The 26,038-nt window shown below is 53.4% G+C and overlaps 1 protein-coding gene across 1 annotated transcript in view; it reads right to left on the bottom strand.

The window, feature by feature from the left end:
- The window catches only part of LOC140411274 (protein phosphatase Slingshot homolog 1-like), a 121,567-nt gene that overhangs the window by 92,928 nt on the left and 2,601 nt on the right, over window positions 1–26,038 (bottom strand). Inside the window, exon 2 of the mRNA XM_072500396.1 lies at window positions 25,295–25,486. Within this exon, the coding sequence (XP_072356497.1) occupies window positions 25,295–25,486 (192 nt within the window). The remainder of the gene's footprint in view (window positions 1–25,294; window positions 25,487–26,038) is intronic.

The raw sequence follows: 26,038 nt of genomic DNA, 5'->3' as shown, positions 1-26,038 counted from the left end.
CTGACGGAGAGATTCCCTCTTTAAACAATGTCCCTGACGGAGAGACTCCCTCTTTAAACACTGTCCCTGACGGAGAGACTCCCTCTTTAAACAGGGTCCCTGACGGAGAGACTCCCTCTTTAAACAGGGTCCCTGACGGAGAGACTCCCTCTTTAAACAGGGTCCCTGACAGAGAGACTCCCTCATTAAACAGGGTCCCTGACGGAGAGACTCCCTCTTTAAACAGGGTCCCTGACAGAGAGACTCCCTCTTTAAACAGGGTCCCTAACGGAGAGTCTCCCTCTTTAAACAGGTTCCCTGACGGAGAGACTCCCTCTTTAAACAGGGTCACTGACGGAGAGACTCCCTCTTTAAACACTGTCCCTGACGGAGAGACTCATTCTTTAAACACTGTTCCTGACAGAGAGACTCCCTCTTTAAACACTGTCCCTGACGGAGAGACTCCCTCTTTAAACACTGTCCCTGACGGAGAGACTCCCTCTTTAAACAGGGTCCCTGACGGAGAGACTCCCTCTTTAAACACTGTCCCTGACGGAGAGACTCCCTCTTTAAACAGGTTCCCTGACGGAGAGACTCCCTCTTTAAACAGGGTCACTGACGGAGAGACTCCCTCTTTAAACACTGTCCCTGACGGAGAGACTCATTCTTTAAACACTGTCCCTGACAGAGAGACTCCCTCTTTAAACACTGTCCCTGACGGAGAGACTCCCTCTTTAAACACTGTCCCTGATGGAGAGACTCCCTCTCTAAACAGGGTCCCTGACGGAGAGACTCCTTCTTTAAGCACTGTCCCTGGCGGAGAGACTCCCTCTTTAAACAGGGTCCCTGACAGAGAGACTCCCTCTTTAAACAGGGTCCCTGACGGAGAGACTCCCTCTTTAAACAGGGTCCCTGACGGAGAGAATCCCTCTTTAAACACTGTCCATGACGGAGAGACTCCCTCTTTAAACACTGTCCCTGACGGAGAGACTCCCTCTTTAAACAGGGTCCCTGACGGAGAGACCCCCCTCTTTAAACTGGGTCCCTGACGGAGAGACTCCCTCTTTAAACACTGTCCCTGACGGAGAGACTCCCTCTTTAAACAGGGTCCCTGACGGAGAGACTCCTTCTTTAAACACTGTCCCTGACGGAGAGACTCCCTCTTTAAACACTGTCCCTGACGGAGAGACTCCCTCTTTAAACAGGGTCCCTGACGGAGAGACTCCCTCTTTAAACAGGGTCCCTGACGGAGAGACTCCCTCTTTAAACAGGGTCCCTGACGGAGAGACTCCTTCTTTAAACACTGTCCCTGACGGAGAGACTCCCTCTTTAAACACTGTCCGTGACGGAGAGACTCCCTCTTTAAACAGGGTCCCTGACGGAGAGACTCCCTCTTTAAACACTGTCCCTGACGGAGAGACTCCCTCTTTAAACAGGGTCCCTGACGGAGGCTCCCTCTTTAAACACTGTCCCTGACGGAGAGACTCCCACTTTAAACAGGGTCCCTGACGGAGAGACTCCCTCTTTAAACAGGGTTACTGACGGAGAGACTCCCTCTTTAAACAGGGTCCCTGACGGAGAGACTCCCTCTTTAAACAGGGTCCCTGACAGAGAGACTCCCTCTTTAAACACTGTCCCTGACGGAGAGACTCCCTCTTTAAACAGGGTCCCTGACGGAGAGACTCCCTCTTTAACACTGTCCCTGACGGAGAGACTCCCTCTTTAAACACTGTCCCTGACGGAGAGACTCCCTCTTTAAACAGGGTCCCTGACGGAGGCTCCCTCTTTAAACACTGTCCCTGACGGAGAGACTCCCTCTTTAAACAGGATCCCTGACGGAGAGACTCCCTCTTTAAACACTGTCCCTGACGGAGAGACTCCCTCTTTAAACAGGGTCCCTGACGGAGAGACTCCCTATTTAAACAGGGTCCCTGACGGAGAGACTCCCTCTTTAAACAGGGTCCCTGATGGAGAGACTCCCTCTTTAAACAGGGTCCCTGACGGAGAGACTCCCTCTTTAAACAGGGTCCCTAATGGAGAGACTCCCTCTTTAAACAGGGTCCCTGACGGAAAGACTCCCTCTTTAAACAGGGTCCCTGACGGAGAGACTCCCTCTTTAAACAGGGTCCCTGACGGAGAGACTCCCTCTTTAAACAGGGTCCCTGACGGAGAGACTCCCTCTTTAAACAGGGTCCCTGACGGAGAGACTCCCTCTTTAAACAGGGTCCCTGACGGAGACTCCCTCTTTAAACACTGTCCCTGACGGAGAGACTCCCTCTTTAAACAGAGTCCCTGACGGAGAGACTCCCTCTTTAAACACTGTCCCTGACGGAGTGACGTCCTCTTTAAACAGGGTCCCTGACGGAGAGACTCCCTCTCTAAACAGGGTCCCTGACGGAGTGACTCCCTCTTTAAACACTGTCCCTGGCGGAGAGACTCCCTCTTTAAACAGGGTCCCTGACGGAGAGACTCCCTCTTTAAACAGGGTCCCTGACGGAGAGACTCCCTCTTTAAACAGGGGCCCTGACGGAGAGACTCCCTCTTTAAACACTGTCCCTGACGGAGAGACTCCCTCTTTAAACAGGGTCCCTGACGGAGAGACCCCCCTCTTTAATCCGGGACCCTGACGGAGAGACTCCCTCTTTAAACACTGTCCCTGACGGAGAGACTCCCACTTTGAATACTGTCCCTGACGGAGAGACTCCCTCTTTAAACAGGGTCCCTGACGGAGAGACTCCCTCTTTAAACACTGTCCCTGACGGAGAGACTCCCTCTTTGAATACTGTCCCTGACGGAGAGACTCCCTCTTTAAACAGGGTCCCTGACGGAGAGACTCCCTCTTTAAACAGGGTCCCTGACGGAGAGACTCCTTCTTTAAACACTGTCCCTGACGGAGAGGCTCCCTCTTTAAAAAGGGTCCCTGACGGAGAGACTCCCTCTTTAAACAGGGTCCCTGACGGAGAGACTCCCTCTTTAAACAGGGTCCCTGACGGAGAGACTCCCTCTTTAAACACTGTCCCTGACGGAGAGACTCCCTCTTTAAACAGGATCTCTGACGGAGAGACCCCCTCTTTAAACAGGGTCCCTGACGGAGAGACTCCCTCTTTAAACAGGGTCCCTGACAGAGAGACTCCCCGTTCAAACACTGTCCCTGACGGAGAGAATCCCTCTTTAAACAGGGTCCCTGACGGAGAGACTCACTCTTTAATCAGGGTCCCTGATGGAGAGACTCCCTCTTTAAACACTGTCCCTGACGGAGAGACTCCCTCTTTAAACAGGGTCCCTGACAGAGAGACTCCCTCTTTAAACAGGGTCCCTGACAGAGAGAGTCCCTCTTTAAACAGGGTCCCTGACGGAGAGACTCCCTCTTTAAACAGGGTCCCTGACAGAGAGACTCCCTCTTTAAACAGGGTCCCTGACAGAGAGACTCCCTCTTTAAACAGGGTCCCTGACGGAGAGACTCCCTCTTTAAACAGGGTCCCTGACGGAGAGACTCCCTCTTTAAACGGGGTCCCTGACGGAGAGACTCCCTCTTTAAACAGGGTCCCTGACGGAGAGACTCCCTCTGTAAACACTGTCCCTGACGGAGTGACTCCCCCTTTAAACACTGTCCCTGACGGAGAGATTCCCTCTTTAAACACTGTTCCTGACGTAGAGACTCCCCCTTTGAACAGGGTCCCTGACGGAGAGACGCCCTCTTTAAACAGGGTCCCTGGCGGAGAGACTCCCTCTTTAAACAGGGTCCCTGACGGAGAGACTCCCTCTTTAAACAGGATCCCTGACGAGAGACTCCCTCTTTAAACAGGGTCCCTTACGGAGAGACTCCCTTTTTAAACAGGGTCCAGGACGGAGAGACTCCCTCTTTAAACAGGGACCCTGACGGAGAGACTCCCTCTTTAAACAGGGTCCCTGACGGAGAGACTCCCTCTTTAAACACTGTCCCTGACGGAGAGACTCCCACTTTCAACACTGTCCCTGACGGAGAGACTCCCTCTTTAAACAGGGCCCCTGACGGAGAGACACCCTCTTTAAACAGGGTCCCTGACGGAGAGACTCCCTCTTTAAACAGGATCCCTGACAGAGAGACTCCCTCTTTAAACAGGGTCCCTGACGGAGAGACTCCCTCTTTAAACAGGGTCCCTGACGGAGAGACTCCCTCTTTAAACACTGTCCCTGGCGGAGAGACTCCCTCTTTAAACAGGATCCCTGACAGAGAGACTCCCTCTTTAAACAGGGTCCCTGACGGAGAGACTCCCTCTTTAAACAGGGTCCCTGACGGAGACTCCCTCTTTAAACACTGCCCCTGACAGAGAGACTCCCTCTTTAAACAGGGTCCCTGACGGAGAGACTCCCTCTTTAAACAGGGTCCCTGACGGAGAGACTCCCTCTTTAAACAGGGTCCCTGACGGAGAGACTCCCTCTTTAAACACTGTCCCCGACGGAGAGACTCCCTCTTTAAACAGGGTCCCTGACGGAGAGACTCCGTCTTTAAACAGGGTCCCTGGCGGAGAGACTCACTCTTTAAACAGGATCCCTGACGAGAGACTCCCTCTTTAAACAGGGTCCCTGATGGAGAGACTCCCTCTTTAAACAGGGTACCTGACGGAGAGACTCCCTCTTTAAACACTGTCCCTGACGGAGAGACTCCCTCTTTAAACAGGGTCCCTGACGGAGAGACTCCCTCTTTAAACAGGGTCCCTGACGGAGAGACTCCCTCTTTAAACAGGGTCCCTGACGGAGAGACTCCCTCTTTAAACAGGGTCCCTGACGGAAAGACTCCCTCATTAAACAGGGTCCCTGATGGAGAGACTCCCTCTTTAAACAGGGTCCCTGACGGAGAGACTCCCTCTTTAAACAGGGTCCCTACGGAGAGACTCCCTCTTTAAACAGGGTCCCTGACGGAGAGACTCCCTCTTTAAACAGGGTCCCTGACGGAGAGACTCCCTCTTTAAACAGGGTCCCTGATGGAGACTCCCTCTTTAAACACTGTCCCTGACGGAGAGTCTCCCTCTTTAAACACTGTCCCTGACGGAGAGACTCCCTCTTTAAACACTGTCCCTGACGGAGAGACTCCCTCTTTAAACACTGTCCCTGACGGAGAGACTCCCTCTTTAAACAGGGTCCCTGACGGAGAGATTCCCTCTTTAAACAATGTCCCTGACGGAGAGACTCCCTCTTTAAACAGGGTCCCTGACGGAGAGACTCCCTCTTTAAACACTGTCCCTGACAGAGAGACTCCCTCATTAAACAGGGTCCCTGACGGAGAGACTCCCTCTCTAAACAGGGTCCCTGACGGAGAGACTCCTTCTTTAAGCACTGTCCCTGGCGGAGAGACTCCCTCTTTAAACAGGGTCCCTGACAGAGAGACTCCCTCTTTAAACAGGGTCCCTGACGGAGAGACTCTCTCTTTAAACAGGGTCCCTGACGGAGAGACTCCCTCTTTAAACAGGGTCCCTAACGGAGAGTCTCCCTCTTTAAACAGGTTCCCTGACGGAGAGACTCCCTCTTTAAACAGGGTCACTGACGGAGAGACTCCCTCTTTAAACACTGTCCCTGACGGAGAGACTCATTCTTTAAACACTGTTCCTGACAGAGAGACTCCCTCTTTAAACACTGTCCCTGACGGAGAGACTCCCTCTTTAAACAGGGTCCCTGACGGAGAGACTCCCTCTCTAAACAGGGTCCCTGACGGAGAGACTCCTTCTTTAAGCACTGTCCCTGGCGGAGAGACTCCCTCTTTAAACAGGGTCCCTGACAGAGAGACTCCCTCTTTAACCAGGGTCCCTGACGGAGAGACTCCCTCTTTAAACAGGGTCCCTGACGGAGAGACTCCCTCTTTAAACACTCTCCATGACGGAGAGACTCCCTCTTTAAACACTGTCCCTGACGGAGAGACTCCCTCTTTAAACAGGGTCCCTGACGGAGAGACCCCCCTCTTTAAACTGGGTCCCTGACGGAGAGACTCCCTCTTTAAACACTGTCCCTGACGGAGAGACTCCCTCTTTAAACAGGGTCCCTGACGGAGAGACTCCTTCTTTAAACACTGTCCCTGACGGAGAGACTCCCTCTTTAAACACTGTCCCTGACGGAGAGACTCCCTCTTTAAACAGGGTCCCTGACGGAGAGACTCCCTCTTTAAACAGGGTCCCTGACGGAGAGACTCCCTCTTTAAACAGGGTCCCTGACGGAGAGACTCCTTCTTTAAACACTGTCCCTGACGGAGAGACTCCCTCTTTAAACAGGGTCCCTGACGGAGAGACTCCCTCTTTAAACACTGTCCCTGACGGAGAGACTCCCTCTTTAAACAGGGTCCCTGACGGAGGCTCCCTCTTTAAACACTGTCCATGACGGAGAGACTCCCTATTTAAACAGGGTCCCTGACGGAGAGACTCCCTCTTTAAACAGGGTTACTGACGGAGAGACTCCCTCTTTAAACAGGGTCCCTGATGGAGAGACTCCCTCTTTAAACAGGGTTACTGACGGAGAGACTCCCTCTTTAAACAGGGTTACTGACGGAGAGACTCCCTCTTTAAACAGGGTCACTGATGGAGAGACTCCCTCTTTAAACAGGGTCCCTAATGGAGAGACTCCGTCTTTAAACAGGGTCCCTGACGGAAAGACTCCCTCTTTAAACAGGGTCCCTGACGGAGAGACTCCCTCTTTAAACAGGGTCCCTGACGGAGAGACTCCCTCTTTAAACAGGGTCCCTGACGGAGAGACTCCCTCTTTAAACAGGGTCCCTGACGGAGAGACTCCCTCTTTAAACAGGGTCCCTGACGGAGAGACTCCCTCTTTAAACAGGGTTCCTGACGGAGAGACTCCCTCTTTAAACAGGGTCCCTGACGGAGAGACTCCCTCTTTAAACAGGGTCCCTGACGGAGACTCCCTCTTTAAACAGGGTCCCTGGCGGAGAGACTCCCTCTTTAAACAGAGTCCCTGACGGAGAGACTCCCTCTTTAAACAGAGTCCCTGACGGAGAGACTCCCTCTTTAAACAGAGTCCCTGACGGAGAGACTCCCTCTTTAAACAGAGTCCCTGACGGAGAGACTCCCTCTTTAAACACTGTCCCTGACGGAGTGACGTCCTCTTTAAACAGGGTCCCTGACGGAGAGACTCCCTCTCTAAACAGGGTCCCTGACGGAGTGACTCCCTCTTTAAACACTGTCCCTGGCGGAGAGACTCCCTCTTTAAACAGGGTCCCTCACGGAGAGACTCCCTCTTTAAACAGGGTCCCTGACGGAGAGACTCCCTCTTTAAACAGGGTCCCTGACGGAGAGACTCCCTCTTTAAACACTGTCCCTGACGGAGAGACTCCCTCTTTAAACAGGGTCCCTGACGGAGAGACCCCCTCTTTAATCCGGGACCCTGACAGAGAGACTCCCTCTTTAAACACTGTCCCTGACGGAGAGACTCCCTCTTTGAATACTGTCCCTGACGGAGAGACTCCCTCTTTAAACAGGGTCCCTGACGGAGAGACCCCCTCTTTAAACACTGTCCCTGACGGAGAGACTCCCTCTTTGAATACTGTCCCTGACGGAGAGACTCCCTCTTTAAACAGGGTCCCTGACGGAGAGACTCCCTCTTTAAACAGGGTCCCTGACGGAGAGACTCCCTCTTTAAACACTGTCCCTGACGGAGAGACTCCCTCTTTAAACACTGTCCCTGACGGAGAGACTCCCTCTTTAAAAAGGGTCCCTGACGGAGAGACTCCCTCTTTAAACAGGGTCCCTGACGGAGAGACTCCCTCTTTAAACAGGGTCCCTGACGGAGAGACTCCCTCTTTAAAAAGGGTCCCTGACGGAGAGACTCCCTCTTTAAACAGGATCCCTGACGGAGAGACCCCCTCTTTAAACAGGGTCCCTGACGGAGAGACTCCCTCTTTAAACAGGGTCCCTGACAGAGAGACTCCCCCTTCAAACACTGTCCCTGACGGAGAGAATCCCTCTTTAAACAGGGTCCCTGACGGAGAGACTCACTCTTTTCTCAGGGTCCCTGATGGAGAGACTCCCTCTTTAAACACTGTCACTGACGGAGAGACTCCCTATTTAAACAGGGTCCCTGACAGAGAGACTCCCTCTTTAAACAGGGTCCCTGACAGAGAGACTCCCTCTTTAAACAGGGTCCCTGACAGAGAGAGTCCCTCTTTAAACAGGGTCCCTGACGGAGAGACTCCCTCTTTAAACGGGGTCCCTGACGGAGAGACTCCCTCTTTAAACAGGGTCCCTGACGGAGAGACTCCCTCTGTAAACACTGTCCCTGACGGAGTGACTCCCCCTTTAAACACTGTCCCTGACGGAGAGATTCCCTCTTTAAACACTGGCCCTGACGTAGAGACTCCCCCTTTGAACAGGGTCCCTGACGGAGAGACGCCCTCTTTAAACAGGGTTCCTGGCGGAGAGACTCCCTCTTTAAACAGGGTCCCTGACGGAGAGACTCCCTCTTTAAACAGGATCCCTGACGAGAGACGCCCTCTTTAAACAGGGTCCCTTACGGAGAGACTCCCTTTTTAAACAGGGTCCAGGACGGAGAGACTCCCTCTTTAAACAGGGACCCTGACGGAGAGACTCCCTCTTTAAACAGGGTCCCTGACGGAGAGACTCCCTCTTTAAACACTGTCCCTGACGGAGAGACTCCCACTTTCAACACTGTCCCTGACGGAGAGACTCCCTCTTTAAACAGGGCCCCTGACGGAGAGACTCCCTCTTTAAACAGGGTCCCTGACGGAGAGACTCCCTCTTTAAACAGGGTCCCTGACGGAAAGACTCCCTCTTTAAACAGGGTCCCTGACGGAGAGACTCCCTCTTTAAACAGGGTCCCTGACGGAGAGACTCCCTCTTTAAACAGGGTCCCTGACGGAGAGACTCCCTCTTTAAACAGGGTCCCTGACGGAGAGACTCCCTCTTTAAACAGGGTCCCTGACGGAGAGACTCCCTCTTTAAACAGGGTTCCTGACGGAGAGACTCCCTCTTTAAACAGGGTCCCTGACGGAGAGACTCCCTCTTTAAACAGGGTCCCTGACGGAGACTCCCTCTTTAAACAGGGTCCCTGGCGGAGAGACTCCCTCTTTAAACAGAGTCCCTGACGGAGAGACTCCCTCTTTAAACAGAGTCCCTGACGGAGAGACTCCCTCTTTAAACAGAGTCCCTGACGGAGAGACTCCCTCTTTAAACAGAGTCCCTGACGGAGAGACTCCCTCTTTAAACACTGTCCCTGACGGAGTGACGTCCTCTTTAAACAGGGTCCCTGACGGAGAGACTCCCTCTCTAAACAGGGTCCCTGACGGAGTGACTCCCTCTTTAAACACTGTCCCTGGCGGAGAGACTCCCTCTTTAAACAGGGTCCCTCACGGAGAGACTCCCTCTTTAAACAGGGTCCCTGACGGAGAGACTCCCTCTTTAAACAGGGTCCCTGACGGAGAGACTCCCTCTTTAAACACTGTCCCTGACGGAGAGACTCCCTCTTTAAACAGGGTCCCTGACGGAGAGACCCCCCTCTTTAATCCGGGACCCTGACGGAGAGACTCCCTCTTTAAACACTGTCCCTGACGGAGAGACTCCCTCTTTGAATACTGTCCCTGACGGAGAGACTCCCTCTTTAAACAGGGTCCCTGACGGAGAGACCCCCTCTTTAAACACTGTCCCTGACGGAGAGACTCCCTCTTTGAATACTGTCCCTGACGGAGAGACTCCCTCTTTAAACAGGGTCCCTGACGGAGAGACTCCCTCTTTAAACAGGGTCCCTGACGGAGAGACTCCCTCTTTAAACACTGTCCCTGACGGAGAGACTCCCTCTTTAAACACTGTCCCTGACGGAGAGACTCCCTCTTTAAAAAGGGTCCCTGACGGAGAGACTCCCTCTTTAAACAGGGTCCCTGACGGAGAGACTCCCTCTTTAAACAGGGTCCCTGACGGAGAGACTCCCTCTTTAAAAAGGGTCCCTGACGGAGAGACTCCCTCTTTAAACAGGATCCCTGACGGAGAGACCCCCTCTTTAAACAGGGTCCCTGACGGAGAGACTCCCTCTTTAAACAGGGTCCCTGACAGAGAGACTCCCCCTTCAAACACTGTCCCTGACGGAGAGAATCCCTCTTTAAACAGGGTCCCTGACGGAGAGACTCACTCTTTAATCAGGGTCCCTGATGGAGAGACTCCCTCTTTAAACACTGTCCCTGACGGAGAGACTCCCTCTTTAAACAGGGTCCCTGACAGAGAGACTCCCTCTTTAAACAGGGTCCCTGACAGAGAGACTCCCTCTTTAAACAGGGTCCCTGACAGAGAGAGTCCCTCTTTAAACAGGGTCCCTGACGGAGAGACTCCCTCTTTAAACGGGGTCCCTGACGGAGAGACTCCCTCTTTAAACAGGGTCCCTGACGGAGAGACTCCCTCTGTAAACACTGTCCCTGACGGAGTGACTCCCCCTTTAAACACTGTCCCTGACGGAGAGATTCCCTCTTTAAACACTGGCCCTGACGTAGAGACTCCCCCTTTGAACAGGGTCCCTGACGGAGAGACGCCCTCTTTAAACAGGGTCCCTGGCGGAGAGACTCCCTCTTTAAACAGGGTCCCTGACGGAGAGACTCCCTCTTTAAACAGGATCCCTGACGAGAGACGCCCTCTTTAAACAGGGTCCCTTACGGAGAGACTCCCTTTTTAAACAGGGTCCAGGACGGAGAGACTCCCTCTTTAAACAGGGACCCTGACGGAGAGACTCCCTCTTTAAACAGGGTCCCTGACGGAGAGACTCCCTCTTTAAACACTGTCCCTGACGGAGAGACTCCCACTTTCAACACTGTCCCTGACGGAGAGACTCCCTCTTTAAACAGGGCCCCTGACGGAGAGACTCCCTCTTTAAACAGGGTCCCTGACGGAGAGACTCCCTCTTTAAACAGGGTCCCTGACGGAGAGACTCCCTCTTTCAACACGGTCCCTGACGGAGAGACTCCCTCTTTAAACACTGTCCCTGACGGAGAGACTCCCTCTTTAAACAGGATCCCTGACAGAGAGACTCCCTCTTTAAACAGGGTCCCTGACGGAGAGACTCCCTCTTTAAACAGGGTCCCTGACGGAGAGACTCCCTCTTTAAACACTGTCCCTGGCGGAGAGACTCCCTCTTTAAACAGGATCCCTGACAGAGAGACTCCCTCTTTAAACAGGGTCCCTGACGGAGAGACTCCCTCTTTAAACAGGGTCCCTGACGGAGACTCCCTCTTTAAACACTGTCCCTGACGGAGAGACTCCCTCTTTAAACAGGGTCCCTGACGGAGAGACTCCCTCTTTAAACAGGGTCCCTGACGTGGAGACTCCCTCTTTAAACAGGGTCCCTGACGGAGAGACTCCGTTTTTAAACAGGGTCCCTGACGAGAGACTCCCTCTTTAAACAGGGTCCCTGACGGAGAGACTCCCTCTTTAAACAGGGTCCCTGACGGAGCGACTCCCTCTTTAAACAGGTTCCCTGATGGAGAGACTCCCTCTTTAAACAGGGTACCTGACGGAGAGACTCCCTCTTTAAACACTGTCCCTGACGGAGAGACTCCCTCTTTAAACAGGGTCCCTGACGGAGAGACTCCCTCTTTAAACAGGGTCCCTGACGGAGAGACTCCCTGTTTAAACAGGGTCCCTGACGGAGAGACTCCCTCTTTAAACAGGGTCCCTGGCGGAGAGACTCACTCTTTAAACAGGATCCCTGACGAGAGACTCCCTCTTTAAACAGGGTCCCTGACGGAGAGACTCCCTCTTTAAACAGGGTCCCTGACGGAGAGACTCCCTCTTTAAACAGGGTCCCTGACGGAGAGACTCCCTCTTTAAACAGGGTCCCTGACGGAGAGACTCCCTCTTTAAACATGGTCCCTGACGGAGAGACTCCCTCTTTAAACAGGGTCCCTGACGGAGAGACTCCCTCTTTAAACAGGGTCCCTGACGGAGAGACTCCCTCTTTAAACAGGGTCCCTGACGGAGAGACTCCCTCTTTAAACACTGTCCCTGACGGAGAGACTCCCTCTTTAAACACTGTCCCTGACGGAGAGACTCCCTCTTTAAACAGGGTCCCTGACGGAGAGACTCCCTCTTTAAACATGGTCCCTGACGGAGAGACTCCCTCTTTAAACACTGTCCCTGACGGAGAGACTCCCTCTTTAAACAGGGTCCCTGACGGAGAGACTCCCTCTTTAAACACTGTCCCTGACGGAGAGACTCACTCTTTAAACAGGGTCCCTGACGGAGAGACTCCCTCTTTAAACATGGTCCCTGACGGAGAGACTCCCTCTTTAAACACTGTCCCTGACGGAGAGACTCCCTCTTTAAACACTGTCCCTGACGGAGAGACTCCCTCTTTAAACAGGGTCCCTGACGGAGAGAGTCCCTCTTTAAACAGGGTCCCTGACGGAGAGACTCCCTCTTTAAACGGGGTCCCTGACGGAGAGACTCCCTCTTTAAACAGGGTCCCTGACGGAGAGACTCCCTCTTTAAACACTGTCCCTGACGGAGAGACTCCCTCTTTAAACGGGGTCCCTGACGGAGAGACTCCCTCTTTAAACAGGGTCCCTGACGGAGAGTCTCCCTCTGTAAACACTGTCCCTGACGGAGTGACTCCCCCTTTAAACACTGTCCCTGACGGAGAGATTCCCTCTTTAAACACTGGCCCTGACGTAGAGACTCCCCCTTTGAACAGGGTCCCTGACGGAGAGACGCCCTCTTTAAACAGGGTCCCTGACGGAGAGACTCCCTCTTTAAACAGGATCCCTGACGAGAGACGCCCTCTTTAAACAGGGTCCCTTACGGAGAGACTCCCTTTTTAAACAGGGTCCAGGACGGAGAGACTCCCTCTTTAAACAGGGACCCTGACGGAGAGACTCCCTCTTTAAACAGGGTCCCTGACGGAGAGACTCCCTCTTTAAACACTGTCCCTGACGAAGAGACTCCCACTTTAAACACTGTCCCTGACGGAGAGACTCCCTCTTTAAACAGGGCCCCTGACGGAGAGACTCCCTCTTTAAACAGGGTCCCTGACGGAGAGACTCCCTCTTTAAACAGGGTCCCTGACGGAGAGACTCCCTCTTTCAACACGGTCCCTGACGGAGAGACTCCCTCTTTAAACAGGGTCCCTGACGGAGAGACTCCCTCTTTAAACACTGTCCCTGACGGAGAGACTCCCTCTTTAAACAGGATCCCTGACAGAGAGACTCCCTCTTTAAACAGGGTCCCTGACGGAGAGACTCCCTCTTTGAACAGGGTCCCTGACGGAGAGACTCCCTCTTTAAACAGGGTCCCTTACGGAGAGACTCCCTTTTTAAACAGGGTCCAGGACGGAGAGACTCCCTCTTTAAACAGGGACCCTGACGGAGAGACTCCCTCTTTAAACACTGTCCCTGACGGAGAGATACCCACTTTAAACACTGTCCCTGACGGAGAGACTCCCTCTTTAAACAGGGCCCCTGACGGAGAGACTCCCTCTTTAAACAGGGTCCCTGACGGAGAGACTCCCTCTTTAAACAGGGTCCCTGACGGAGAGACTCCCTCTTTCAACACGGTCTCTGACGGAGAGACTCCCTCTTTAAACACTGTCCCTGACGGAGAGACTCCCTCTTTAAACAGGATCCCTGACAGAGAGACTCCCTCTTTAAACAGGGTCCCTGACGGAGAGACTCCCTCTTTAAACAGGGTCCCTGACGGAGAGACTCCCTCTGTAAACACTGTCCCTGACGGAGTGACTCCCCCTTTAAACACTGTCCCTGACGGAGAGATTCCCTCTTTAAACACTGGCCCTGACGTAGAGACTCCCCCTTTGAACAGGGTCCCTGACGGAGAGACGCCCTCTTTAAACAGGGTCCCTGGCGGACAGACTCCCTCTTTAAACAGGGTCCCTGACGGAGAGACTCCCTCTTTAAACAGGATCCCTGACGAGAGACGCCCTCTTTAAACAGGGTCCCTTACGGAGAGACTCCCTTTTTAAACAGGGTCCAGGACGGAGAGACTCCCTCTTTAAACAGGGACCCTGACGGAGAGACTCCCTCTTTAAACAGGGTCCCTGACGGAGAGACTCCCTCTTTAAACACTGTCCCTGACGGAGAGACTCCCACTTTAAACACTGTCCCTGACGGAGAGACTCCCTCTTTAAACAGGGCCCCTGACGGAGAGACTCCCTCTTTAAACAGGGTCCCTGATGGAGAGACTCCCTCTTTAAACAGGGTCCCTGACGGAGAGACTCCCTCTTTCAACACGGTCCCTGACGGAGAGACTCCCTCTTTAAACACTGTCCCTGACGGAGAGACTCCCTCTTTAAACAGGGTCCCTGACGGAGAGACTCCCTCTTTAAACACTGTCCCTGACGGAGTGACTCCCCCTTTAAACACTGTCCCTGACGGAGAGATTCCCTCTTTAAACACTGGCCCTGACGTAGAGACTCCCCCTTTGAACAGGGTCCCTGACGGAGAGACGCCCTCTTTAAACAGGGTCCCTGACGGAGAGACTCCCTCTTTAAACAGGATCCCTGACGAGAGACGCCCTCTTTAAACAGGGTCCCTTACGGAGAGACTCCCTTTTTAAACAGGGTCCAGGACGGAGAGACTCCCTCTTTAAACAGGGACCCTGACGGAGAGACTCCCTCTTTAAACAGGGTCCCTGACGGAGAGACTCCCTCTTTAAACACTGTCCCTGACGAAGAGACTCCCACTTTAAACACTGCCCCTGACGGAGAGACTCCCTCTTTAAACAGGGCCCCTGACGGAGAGACTCCCTCTTTAAACAGGGTCCCTGACGGAGAGACTCCCTCTTTAAACAGGGTCCCTGACGGAGAGACTCCCTCTTTCAACACGGTCCCTGACGGAGAGACTCCCTCTTTAAACAGGGTCCCTGACGGAGAGACTCCCTCTTTAAACAGGGTCCCTGAAGGAGAGACTCCCTCTTTAAACACTGTCCCTGACGGAGAGACTCCCTCTTTAAACAGGATCCCTGACAGAGAGACTCCCTCTTTAAACAGGGTCCCTGACGGAGAGACTCCCTCTTTAAACACTGTCCCTGACGGAGAGACTCCCTCTTTAAACAGGGTCCCTGACGGAGAGACACCCTCTTTAAACACTGTCCCTGACGGAGACACTCCCTCTTTAAACAGGGTCCCTGACGGAGAGACTCCCTCTTTAAACAGGGTCCCTGGCGGAGAGACTCACTCTTTAAACAGGATCCCTGACGGAGAGACTCCCTCTTTAAACACTGTCCCTGACAGAGAGACTCCCTCTTTAAACAGGGTCCCTGATGGAGAGACTCCCTCTTTAAACAGGGTCCCTGACGGAGAGACTCCCTCTTTAAACAGGGCCCCTGACGGAGAGAATCCCTCTTTAAACAGGGTCCCTGACGGAGAGACTCCCTCTTTAAACAGGGTCCCTGACGGAGAGACTCCCTCTTTAAACAGGGTCCCTGACGGAGAGACTCCCTCTTTAAACAGGGTCCCTGGCGGAGAGACTCACTCTTTAAACAGGATCCCTGACGAGAGACTCCCTCTTTAAACAGGGTCCCTGACGGAGAGACTCCCTCTTTAAACAGGTTCCCTGACGGAGCGACTCCCTCTTTAAACAGGGTCCCTGATGGAGAGACTCCCTCTTTAAACAGGGTACCTGACGGAGAGACTCCCTCTTTAAACACTGTCCCTGACGGAGAGACTCCCTCTTTAAACAGGGTCCCTGACGGAGAGACTCCCTCTTTAAACAGGGTCCCTGACGGAGAGACTCCCTCTTTAAACAGGGTCCCTGACGGAGAGACTCCCTCTTTAAACAGGGTCCCTGGCGGAGAGACTCACTCTTTAAACAGGATCCCTGACGAGAGACTCCCTCTTTAAACAGGGTCCCTGACGGAGAGACTCCCTCTTTAAACAGGGTCCCTGACGGAGAGACTCCCTCTTTAAACAGGGTCCCTGACAGAGAGACTCACTCTTTAAACAGGATCCCTGACGAGAGACTCCCTCTTTAAACAGGGTCCCTGACGGAGAGACTCACTCTTTAAACAGGATCCCTGACGGAGAGACTCCCTCTTTAAACAGGGTCCCAGACAGAGAGACTCCCTCTTTAAACACTGTCCCTGACGGAGAGACTCCCTCTTTAAACAGGGTCCCTTACGGAGAGACTCCCTTTTTAAACAGGGTCCAGGACGGAGAGACTCCCTCTTTAAACAGGGACCCTGACGGAGAGACTCCCTCTTTAAACAGGGTCCCTGACGGAGAGACTCCCTCTTTAAACACTGTCCCTGACGGAGAGACTCCCACTTTAAACACTGTCCCTGACGGAGAGACTCCCTCTTTAAACAGGGCCCCTGACGGAGAGACTCCCTCTTTAAACAGGGTCCCTGATGGAGAGACTCCCTCTTTAAACAGGGTCCCTGACGGAGAGACTCCCTCTTTCAACACGGTCCCTGACGGAGAGACTCCCTCTTTAAACACTGTCCCTGACGGAGAGACTCCCTCTTTAAACAGGGTCCCTGACGGAGAGACTCCCTCTTTAAACACTGTCCCTGACGGAGTGACTCCCCCTTTAAACACTGTCCCTGACGGAGAGATTCCCTCTTTAAACACTGGCCCTGACGTAGAGACTCCCCCTTTGAACAGGGTCCCTGACGGAGAGACGCCCTCTTTAAACAGGGTCCCTGACGGAGAGACTCCCTCTTTAAACAGGATCCCTGACGAGAGACGCCCTCTTTAAACAGGGTCCCTTACGGAGAGACTCCCTTTTTAAACAGGGTCCAGGACGGAGAGACTCCCTCTTTAAACAGGGACCCTGACGGAGAGACTCCCTCTTTAAACAGGGTCCCTGACGGAGAGACTCCCTCTTTAAACACTGTCCCTGACGAAGAGACTCCCACTTTAAACACTGCCCCTGACGGAGAGACTCCCTCTTTAAACAGGGCCCCTGACGGAGAGACTCCCTCTTTAAACAGGGTCCCTGACGGAGAGACTCCCTCTTTAAACAGGGTCCCTGACGGAGAGACTCCCTCTTTCAACACGGTCCCTGACGGAGAGACTCCCTCTTTAAACACTGTCCCTGACGGAGAGACTCCCTCTTTAAACAGGATCCCTGACAGAGAGACTCCCTCTTTAAACAGGGTCCCTGACGGAGAGACTCCCTCTTTAAACACTGTCCCTGACGGAGAGACTCCCTCTTTAAACAGGGTCCCTGACGGAGAGACACCCTCTTTAAACACTGTCCCTGACGGAGACACTCCCTCTTTAAACAGGGTCCCTGACGGAGAGACTCCCTCTTTAAACAGGGTCCCTGGCGGAGAGACTCACTCTTTAAACAGGATCCCTGACGGAGAGACTCCCTCTTTAAACACTGTCCCTGACAGAGAGACTCCCTCTTTAAACAGGGTCCCTGATGGAGAGACTCCCTCTTTAAACAGGGTCCCTGACGGAGAGACTCCCTCTTTAAACAGGGCCCCTGACGGAGAGAATCCCTCTTTAAACAGGGTCCCTGACGGAGAGACTCCCTCTTTAAACAGGGTCCCTGACGGAGAGACTCCCTCTTTAAACAGGGTCCCTGACGGAGAGACTCCCTCTTTAAACAGGGTCCCTGGCGGAGAGACTCACTCTTTAAACAGGATCCCTGACGAGAGACTCCCTCTTTAAACAGGGTCCCTGACGGAGAGACTCCCTCTTTAAACAGGTTCCCTGACGGAGCGACTCCCTCTTTAAACAGGGTCCCTGATGGAGAGACTCCCTCTTTAAACAGGGTACCTGACGGAGAGACTCCCTCTTTAAACACTGTCCCTGACGGAGAGACTCCCTCTTTAAACAGGGTCCCTGACGGAGAGACTCCCTCTTTAAACAGGGTCCCTGACGGAGAGACTCCCTCTTTAAACAGGGTCCCTGACGGAGAGACTCCCTCTTTAAACAGGGTCCCTGGCGGAGAGACTCACTCTTTAAACAGGATCCCTGACGAGAGACTCCCTCTTTAAACAGGGTCCCTGACGGAGAGACTCCCTCTTTAAACAGGGTCCCTGACGGAGAGACTCCCTCTTTAAACAGGGTCCCTGACAGAGAGACTCACTCTTTAAACAGGATCCCTGACGAGAGACTCCCTCTTTAAACAGGGTCCCTGACGGAGAGACTCCCTCTTTAAACAGGGTCCCTGACGGAGAGACTCCCTCTTTAAACAGGGTCCCTGACGGAGAGACTCCCTCTTTAAACATGGTCCCTGACGGAGAGACTCCCTCTTTAAACAGGGTCCCTGACGGAGAGACTCCCTCTTTAAACAGGGTCCCTGACGGAGACTCCCTCTTTAAACACTGTCCCTGACGGAGAGTCTCCCACTTTAAACACTGTCCCTGACGGAGAGACTCCCTCTTTAAACACTGTCCCTGACAGAGAGACTCCCTCTTTAAACAGGGTCCCTGACGGAGAGAGTCCCTCTTTAAACAGGGTCCCTGACGGAGAGACTCCCTCTTTAAACAGGGTCCCTGACGGAGAGACTCCCTCTTTAAACATGGTCCCTGACGGAGAGACTCCCTCTTTAAACAGGGTCCCTGACGGAGAGACTCCCTCTTTAAACAGGGTCCCTGACGGAGACTCCCTCTTTAAACACTGTCCCTGACGGAGAGTCTCCCACTTTAAACACTGTCCCTGACGGAGAGACTCCCTCTTTAAACACTGTCCCTGACAGAGAGACTCCCTCTTTAAACAGGGTCCCTGACGGAGAGAGTCCCTCTTTAAACAGGGTCCCTGACGGAGAGACTCCCTCTTTAAACGGGGTCCCTGACGGAGAGACTCCCTCTTTAAACAGGGTCCCTGACGGAGAGACTCCCTCTGTAAACACTGTCCCTGACGGAGTGACTCCCCCTTTAAACACTGTCCCTGACGGAGAGATTCCCTCTTTAAACACTGGCCCTGACGTAGAGACTCCCCCTTTGAACAGGGTCCCTGACGGAGAGACGCCCTCTTTAAACAGGGTCCCTGGCGGACAGACTCCCTCTTTAAACAGGGTCCCTGACGGAGAGACTCCCTCTTTAAACAGGATCCCTGACGAGAGACGCCCTCTTTAAACAGGGTCCCTTACGGAGAGACTCCCTTTTTAAACAGGGTCCAGGACGGAGAGACTCCCTCTTTAAACAGGGACCCTGACGGAGAGACTCCCTCTTTAAACAGGGTCCCTGACGGAGAGACTCCCTCTTTAAACACTGTCCCTGACGGAGAGACTCCCACTTTAAACACTGTCCCTGACGGAGAGACTCCCTCTTTAAACAGGGCCCCTGACGGAGAGACTCCCTCTTTAAACAGGGTCCCTGACGGAGAGACTCCCTCTTTAAACAGGGTCCCTGACGGAGAGACTCCCTCTTTCAACACGGTCCCTGACGGAGAGACTCCCTCTTTAAACACTGTCCCTGACGGAGAGACTCCCTCTTTAAACAGGATCCCTGACAGAGAGACTCCCTCTTTAAACAGGGTCCCTGACGGAGAGACTCCCTCTTTAAACAGGGTCCCTGACGGAGAGACTCCCTCTTTAAACAGGGTCCCTGACGGAGAGACTCCCTCTGTAAACACTGTCCCTGACGGAGTGACTCCCCCTTTAAACACTGTCCCTGACGGAGAGATTCCCTCTTTAAACACTGGCCCTGACGTAGAGACTCCCCCTTTGAACAGGGTCCCTGACGGAGAGACGCCCTCTTTAAACAGGGTCCCTGGCGGACAGACTCCCTCTTTAAACAGGGTCCCTGACGGAGAGACTCCCTCTTTAAACAGGATCCCTGACGAGAGACGCCCTCTTTAAACAGGGTCCCTTACGGAGAGACTCCCTTTTTAAACAGGGTCCAGGACGGAGAGACTCCCTCTTTAAACAGGGACCCTGACGGAGAGACTCCCTCTTTAAACAGGGTCCCTGACGGAGAGACTCCCTCTTTAAACAGGGTCCCTGACGGAGAGACTCCCTCTTTAAACAGGGTCCCTGACGGAGAGACTCCCTCTTTAAACACTGTCCCTGACGGAGAGACTCCCTCTTTAAACAGGGCCCCTGACGGAGAGACTCCCTCTTTAAACAGGGTCCCTGACGGAGAGACTCCCTCTTTAAACAGGGTCCCTGACGGAGAGACTCCCTCTTTCAACACGGTCCCTGACGGAGAGACTCCCTCTTTAAACACTGTCCCTGACGGAGAGACTCCCTCTTTAAACAGGGTCCCTGACGGAGAGACTCCCTCTTTAAACAGGGTCCCTGACGGAGAGACTCCCTCTTTAAACAGGGTCCCTGACGGAGAGACTCCCTCTTTAAACACTGTCCCTGACGGAGAGACTCCCTCTTTAAACACTGTCCCTGACGGAGAGACTCCCTCTTTAAACACTGTCCCTGACGGAGAGACTCCCTCTTTAAACAGGGTCCCTGACGCAGAGACTCCCTCTTTAAACAGGGTCCCTGACGGAGAGACTCCCTCTTTAAACAGGGTCCCTGACGGAGAGACTCCCTCTTTAAACAGGGTCCCTGACGGAGAGACTCCCTCTTTAAACAGGGTCCCTGACGGAGAGACTCCATCTTTAAACAGGGTCCCTGACGGAGAGACTCCCTCTTTAAACACTGTCCCTGACGGAGAGACTCCCTCTTTAAACACTGTCCCTGACGGAGAGACTCCCTCTTTAAACACTGTCCCTGACGGAGAGACTCCCTCTTCAAACAGGGTCCCTGACGGAGAGACTCCCTCTTTAAACAGGGTCCTTGACGGAGAGACTCCCTCTTTAAACAGGGTCCCTGACGGAGAGACTCCCTCTTTAAACAGGGTCCCTGACGGAGAGACTCCCTCTTTAAACGGGGTCCCTGACGGAGAGACTCCCTCTTTAAACAGGGTCCCTGACGGAGAGACTCCCTCTTTAAACACTGTCCCTGACGGAGAGACTCCCTCTTTAAACAGGGTCCCTGACGGAGAGACTCCCTCTTTAAACAGGGTCCCTGACGGAGAGACTCCCTCTTTAAACAGGGTCCCTGACGGAGAGACTCCATCTTTAAACAGGGTCCCTGACGGAGAGACTCCCTCTTTAAACAGGGTCCCTGACGGAGAGACTCCCTCTTTAAACAGGGTCCCTGACGGAGAGACTCACTCTTTAAACAGGGTCCCTGACGGAGAGACTCCCTCTTTAAACAGGGTCCCTGACGGAGAGACTCCCTCTTTAAACAGGGTCCCTGACGGAGAGACTCCCTCTTTAAACACTGTCCCTGACGGAGAGACTCCCTCTTTAAACAGGGTCCCTGACGGAGAGACTCCCTCTTTAAACAGGGTCCCTGACGGAGAGACTCCCTCTTTAAACAGGGTCCCTGACGGAGAGACTCCCTCTTTAAACACTGTCCCTGACGGAGAGACTCCCTCTTTAAACAGGGTCCCTGACGGAGAGACTCCCTCTTTAAACAGGGTCCCTGACGGAGAGACTCACTCTTTAAACAGGGTCCCTGACGGAGAGACTCCCTCTTTAAACAGGGTCCCTGACGGAGCGACTCCCTCTTTAAACAGGGTCCCTGATGGAGAGACTCCCTCTTTAAACAGGGTACCTGACGGAGAGACTCCCTCTTTCAACACTGTCCCTGACGGAGAGACTCCCTCTTTAAACAGGGTCCCTGACGGAGAGACTCCCTCTTTAAACAGGGTCCCTGACGGAGAGACTCCCTCTTTAAACAGGGTCCCTGACGGAGAGACTCCCTCTTTAAACAGGGTCCCTGGCGGAGAGACTCCCTCTTTAAACAGGGTCCCTGACGGAGAGACTCCCTCTTTAAACAGGGTCCCTGACGGAGACTCCCTCTTTAAACACTGTCCCTGACGGAGAGTCTCCCACTTTAAACACTGTCCCTGACGGAGAGACTCCCTCTTTAAACACTGTCCCTGACAGAGAGACTCCCTCTTTAAACAGGGTCCCTGACGGAGAGAGTCCCTCTTTAAACAGGGTCCCTGACGGAGAGACTCCCTCTTTAAACGGGGTCCCTGACGGAGAGACTCCCTCTTTAAACAGGGTCCCTGACGGAGAGACTCCCTCTGTAAACACTGTCCCTGACGGAGAGACTCCCTCTTTAAACAGGGTCCCTGACGGAGAGACTCCCTCTTTAAACACTGTCCCTGACGGAGAGATTCCCTCTTTAAACACTGGCCCTGACGTAGAGACTCCCCCTTTGAACAGGGTCCCTGACGGAGAGACGCCCTCTTTAAACAGGGTCCCTGGCGGACAGACTCCCTCTTTAAACAGGGTCCCTGACGGAGAGACTCCCTCTTTAAACAGGATCCCTGACGAGAGACGCCCTCTTTAAACAGGGTCCCTTACGGAGAGACTCCCTTTTTAAACAGGGTCCAGGACGGAGAGACTCCCTCTTTAAACAGGGACCCTGACGGAGAGACTCCCTCTTTAAACAGGGTCCCTGACGGAGAGACTCCCTCTTTAAACACTGTCCCTGACGGAGAGACTCCCACTTTAAACACTGTCCCTGACGGAGAGACTCCCTCTTTAAACAGGGCCCCTGACGGAGAGACTCCCTCTTTAAACAGGGTCCCTGACGGAGAGACTCCCTCTTTCAACACGGTCCCTGACGGAGAGACTCCCTCTTTAAACACTGTCCCTGACGGAGAGACTCCCTCTTTAAACAGGGTCTCTGACGGAGAGACTCCCTCTTTAAACAGGGTCCCTGACGGAGAGACTCCCTCTGTAAACACTGTCCCTGACGGAGTGACTCCCCCTTTAAACACTGTCCCTGACGGAGAGATTCCCTCTTTAAACACTGGCCCTGACGTAGAGACTCCCCCTTTGAACAGGGTCCCTGGCGGACAGACTCCCTCTTTAAACAGGGTCCCTGACGGAGAGACTCCCTCTTTAAACAGGATCCCTGACGAGAGACGCCCTCTTTAAACAGGGTCCCTGACGGAGAGACTCCCTCTTTAAACACTGTCCCTGACGGAGAGACTCCCACTTTAAACAGGGTCCCTTACGGAGAGACTCCCTTTTTAAACAGGGTCCAGGACGGAGAGACTCCCTCTTTAAACAGGGACCCTGACGGAGAGACTCCCTCTTTAAACAGGGTCCCTGACGGAGAGACTCCCTCTTTAAACACTGTCCCTGACGGAGAGACTCCCACTTTAAACACTGTCCCTGACGGAGAGACTCCCTCTTTAAACAGGGCCCCTTGTCGGAGAGACTCCCTCTTTAAACAGGGTCCCTGACGGAGAGACTCCCTCTTTAAACAGGGTCCCTGACGGAGAGACTCCCTCTTTAAACAGGGTCCCTGACGGAGAGACTCCCTCTTTCAACACGGTCCCTGACGGAGAGACTCCCTCTTTAAACACTGTCCCTGACGGAGAGACTCCCTCTTTAAACAGGGTCCCTGACGGAGAGACTCCCTCTTTAAACAGGGTCCCTGACAGAGAGACTCCCTCTTTAAACAGGGCCCCTGACGGAGAGACTCCCTCTTTAAACACGGTCCCTGACGGAGAGACTCCCTCTTTAAACAGGGTCCCTGACGGAGAGACTCCCTCTTTAAACAGGGTCCCTGACGGAGAGACTCCCTCTTTAAACACGGTCCCTGACGGAGAGACTCCCTCTTTAAACAGGGTCCCTGACGGAGAGACTCCCTCTTTAAACAGGGTCCCTGACGGAGAGACTCCCTCTTTAAACAGGGCCCCTGACGGAGAGACTCCCTCTTTAAACAGGGTCCCTGACGGAGAGACTCCCTCTTTAAACAGGGTCCCTGACGGAGAGACTCCCTCTTTAAACAGGGTCCCTGACGGAGAGACTCCCTCTTTAAACAGGGTCCCTGACGGAGAGACTCCCTCTTTAAACACTGTCCCTGACGGAGAGACTCCCTCTTTAAACAGGGTCCCTAACGGAGAGACTCCCTCTTTAAACAGGGTCCCTGACGGAGAGACTCCCTCTTTGAACATTGTCCCTGACAGAGAGACTCCCTCTTTAAACAGGGTCCCTGACGGAGAGACTCCCTCTTTAAACAGGGTCCCTGACGGAGAGACTCCCTCTTTAAACAGGGTCCCTGACGGAGAGACTCCCTCTTTAAACACTGTCCCTGACGGAGATACTCCCTCTTTAAACAGGGTCCCTGACGGAGAGACTCCCTCTTTAAACACTGTCCCTGACGGAGAGACTCCCTCTTTAAACAGGGTCCCTGACGGAGCGACTCCCTCTTTAAACAGGGTCCCTGATGGAGAGACTCCCTCTTTAAACAGGGTACCTGACGGAGAGACTCCCTCTTTCAACACTGTCCCTGACGGAGAGACTCCCTCTTTAAACACTGTCCCTGACGGAGAGACTCCCTCTTTAAACAGGGTCCCTGACGGAGAGACTCCCTCTTTAAACAGGGTCCCTGACGGAGAGACTCCCTCTTTAAACAGGGTCCCTGACGGAGAGACTCCCTCTTTAAACAGGGTCCCTGACGGAGAGACTCCCTCTTTAAACAGGGTCCCTGACGGAGAGACTCCCTCTTTAAACAGGGTCCCTGACGGAGAGACTCCCTCTTTAAACAGGGTCCCTGACGGAGACTCCCTCTTTAAACACTGTCCCTGACGGAGAGTCTCCCACTTTAAACACTGTCCCTGACGGAGAGACTCCCTCTTTAAACAGGGCCCCTGACGGAGAGACTCCCTCTTTAAACAGGGTCCCTGACGGAGAGACTCCCTCTTTAAACAGGGTCCCTGACGGAGAGACTCCCTCTTTCAACACGGTCCCTGACGGAGAGACTCCCTCTTTAAACACTGTCCCTGACGGAGAGACTCCCTCTTTAAACAGGATCCCTGACGGAGAGACTCCCTCTTTAAACAGGGTCCCTGACGGAGAGACTCCCTCTTTAAACAGGGTCCCTGACGGAGAGACTCCCTCTTTAAACAGGGTCCCTGGCGGAGAGACTCCCTCTTTAAACAGGGTCCCTGACGGAGAGACTCCCTCTTTAAACAGGGTCCCTGACGGAGAGACTCCCTCTTTAAACAGGGTCCCTGACGGAGAGACTCCCTCTTTAAACACTGTCCCTGACGGAGAGACTCCCTCTTTAAACAGGGTCCCTGACGGAGCGACTCCCTCTTTAAACAGGGTCCCTGACGGAGAGACTCCCTCTTTAAACAGGGTCCCTGACGGAGAGACTCCCTCTTTAAACAGGGTCCCTGACGGAGAGACTCCCTCTTTAAACAGGGTCCCTGACGGAGAGACTCCCTCTTTAAACAGGGTCTCTGACGGAGAGACTCCCTCTTTAAACACTGTCCCTGACGGAGAGACTCCCTCTTTAAACAGGGTCCCTGACGGAGAGACTCCCTCTTTAAACACTGTCCCTGACGGAGAGACGTCCGCTCGAAAGCAGACACATGCTGCCTCTCCGACATTCACGTACGTGCTGACTGTTCCTGGCGATTCTGGGCGGACAGACAGTAGGTCAGACATCACGTTCCATTCGTTGATCTGGTGCTGGTCGGACGTGATCCTGTCGTTGTAGAAGTTTGCCCACAGCAATCCACTTCCCCCAGGATAGTGATTATATTGCGATGCCTCCCCACACGCCTTGTGTAAAGCTTGAAGCAGAGTCCTTCAAAGCAGATACAATAAAACCATCAAATATACATATTATCCCAGCTCTAACTCTCAGTACTGAGGGAGTGCGGCACTGTCAGAGTGTCAGTACTGAGGGAGTGCTGCACTGTCAGAGGGCCAGTACTGAGGGAGTGCTGCACTGTCAGAGGGTCAGTACTGAGGGAGTGCTGCACTGTCAGAGGGTCAGTACTGAGGGAGTGCTGCACTGTCAGAGGGTCAGTACTGAGGGAGTGCTGCACTGTCAGAGGGTCAGTACTGAGGGAGTGCTGCACTGTCAGAGGGTCAGTACTGAGGGAGTGCCGCACTGTCAGAGGGTCAGTACTGAGGGAGTGCTGCACTGTCAGAGGGTCAGTACTGAGGGAGTGCTGCACTGTCAGAGGGTCAGTACTGAGGGAGTGCCGCACTGTCAGAGGGTCAGTACTGAGGGAGTGCTGCACTGTCAGAGGGTCAGTACTGAGGGAGTGCTGCACTGTCAGAGGGTCAGTACTGAGGGAGTGCGGCACTGTCAGTGTCAGTACTGAGGGAGTGCGGCACTGTCAGAGGGTCA

This window comes from Scyliorhinus torazame, chromosome 4, assembly GCF_047496885.1.
Source record: "Scyliorhinus torazame isolate Kashiwa2021f chromosome 4, sScyTor2.1, whole genome shotgun sequence".
NCBI lineage: Eukaryota > Metazoa > Chordata > Chondrichthyes > Carcharhiniformes > Scyliorhinidae > Scyliorhinus > Scyliorhinus torazame.
Note: the sequence above shows the minus strand (reverse complement) of the source record. Positions and strands in the feature narration are given on the sequence as shown.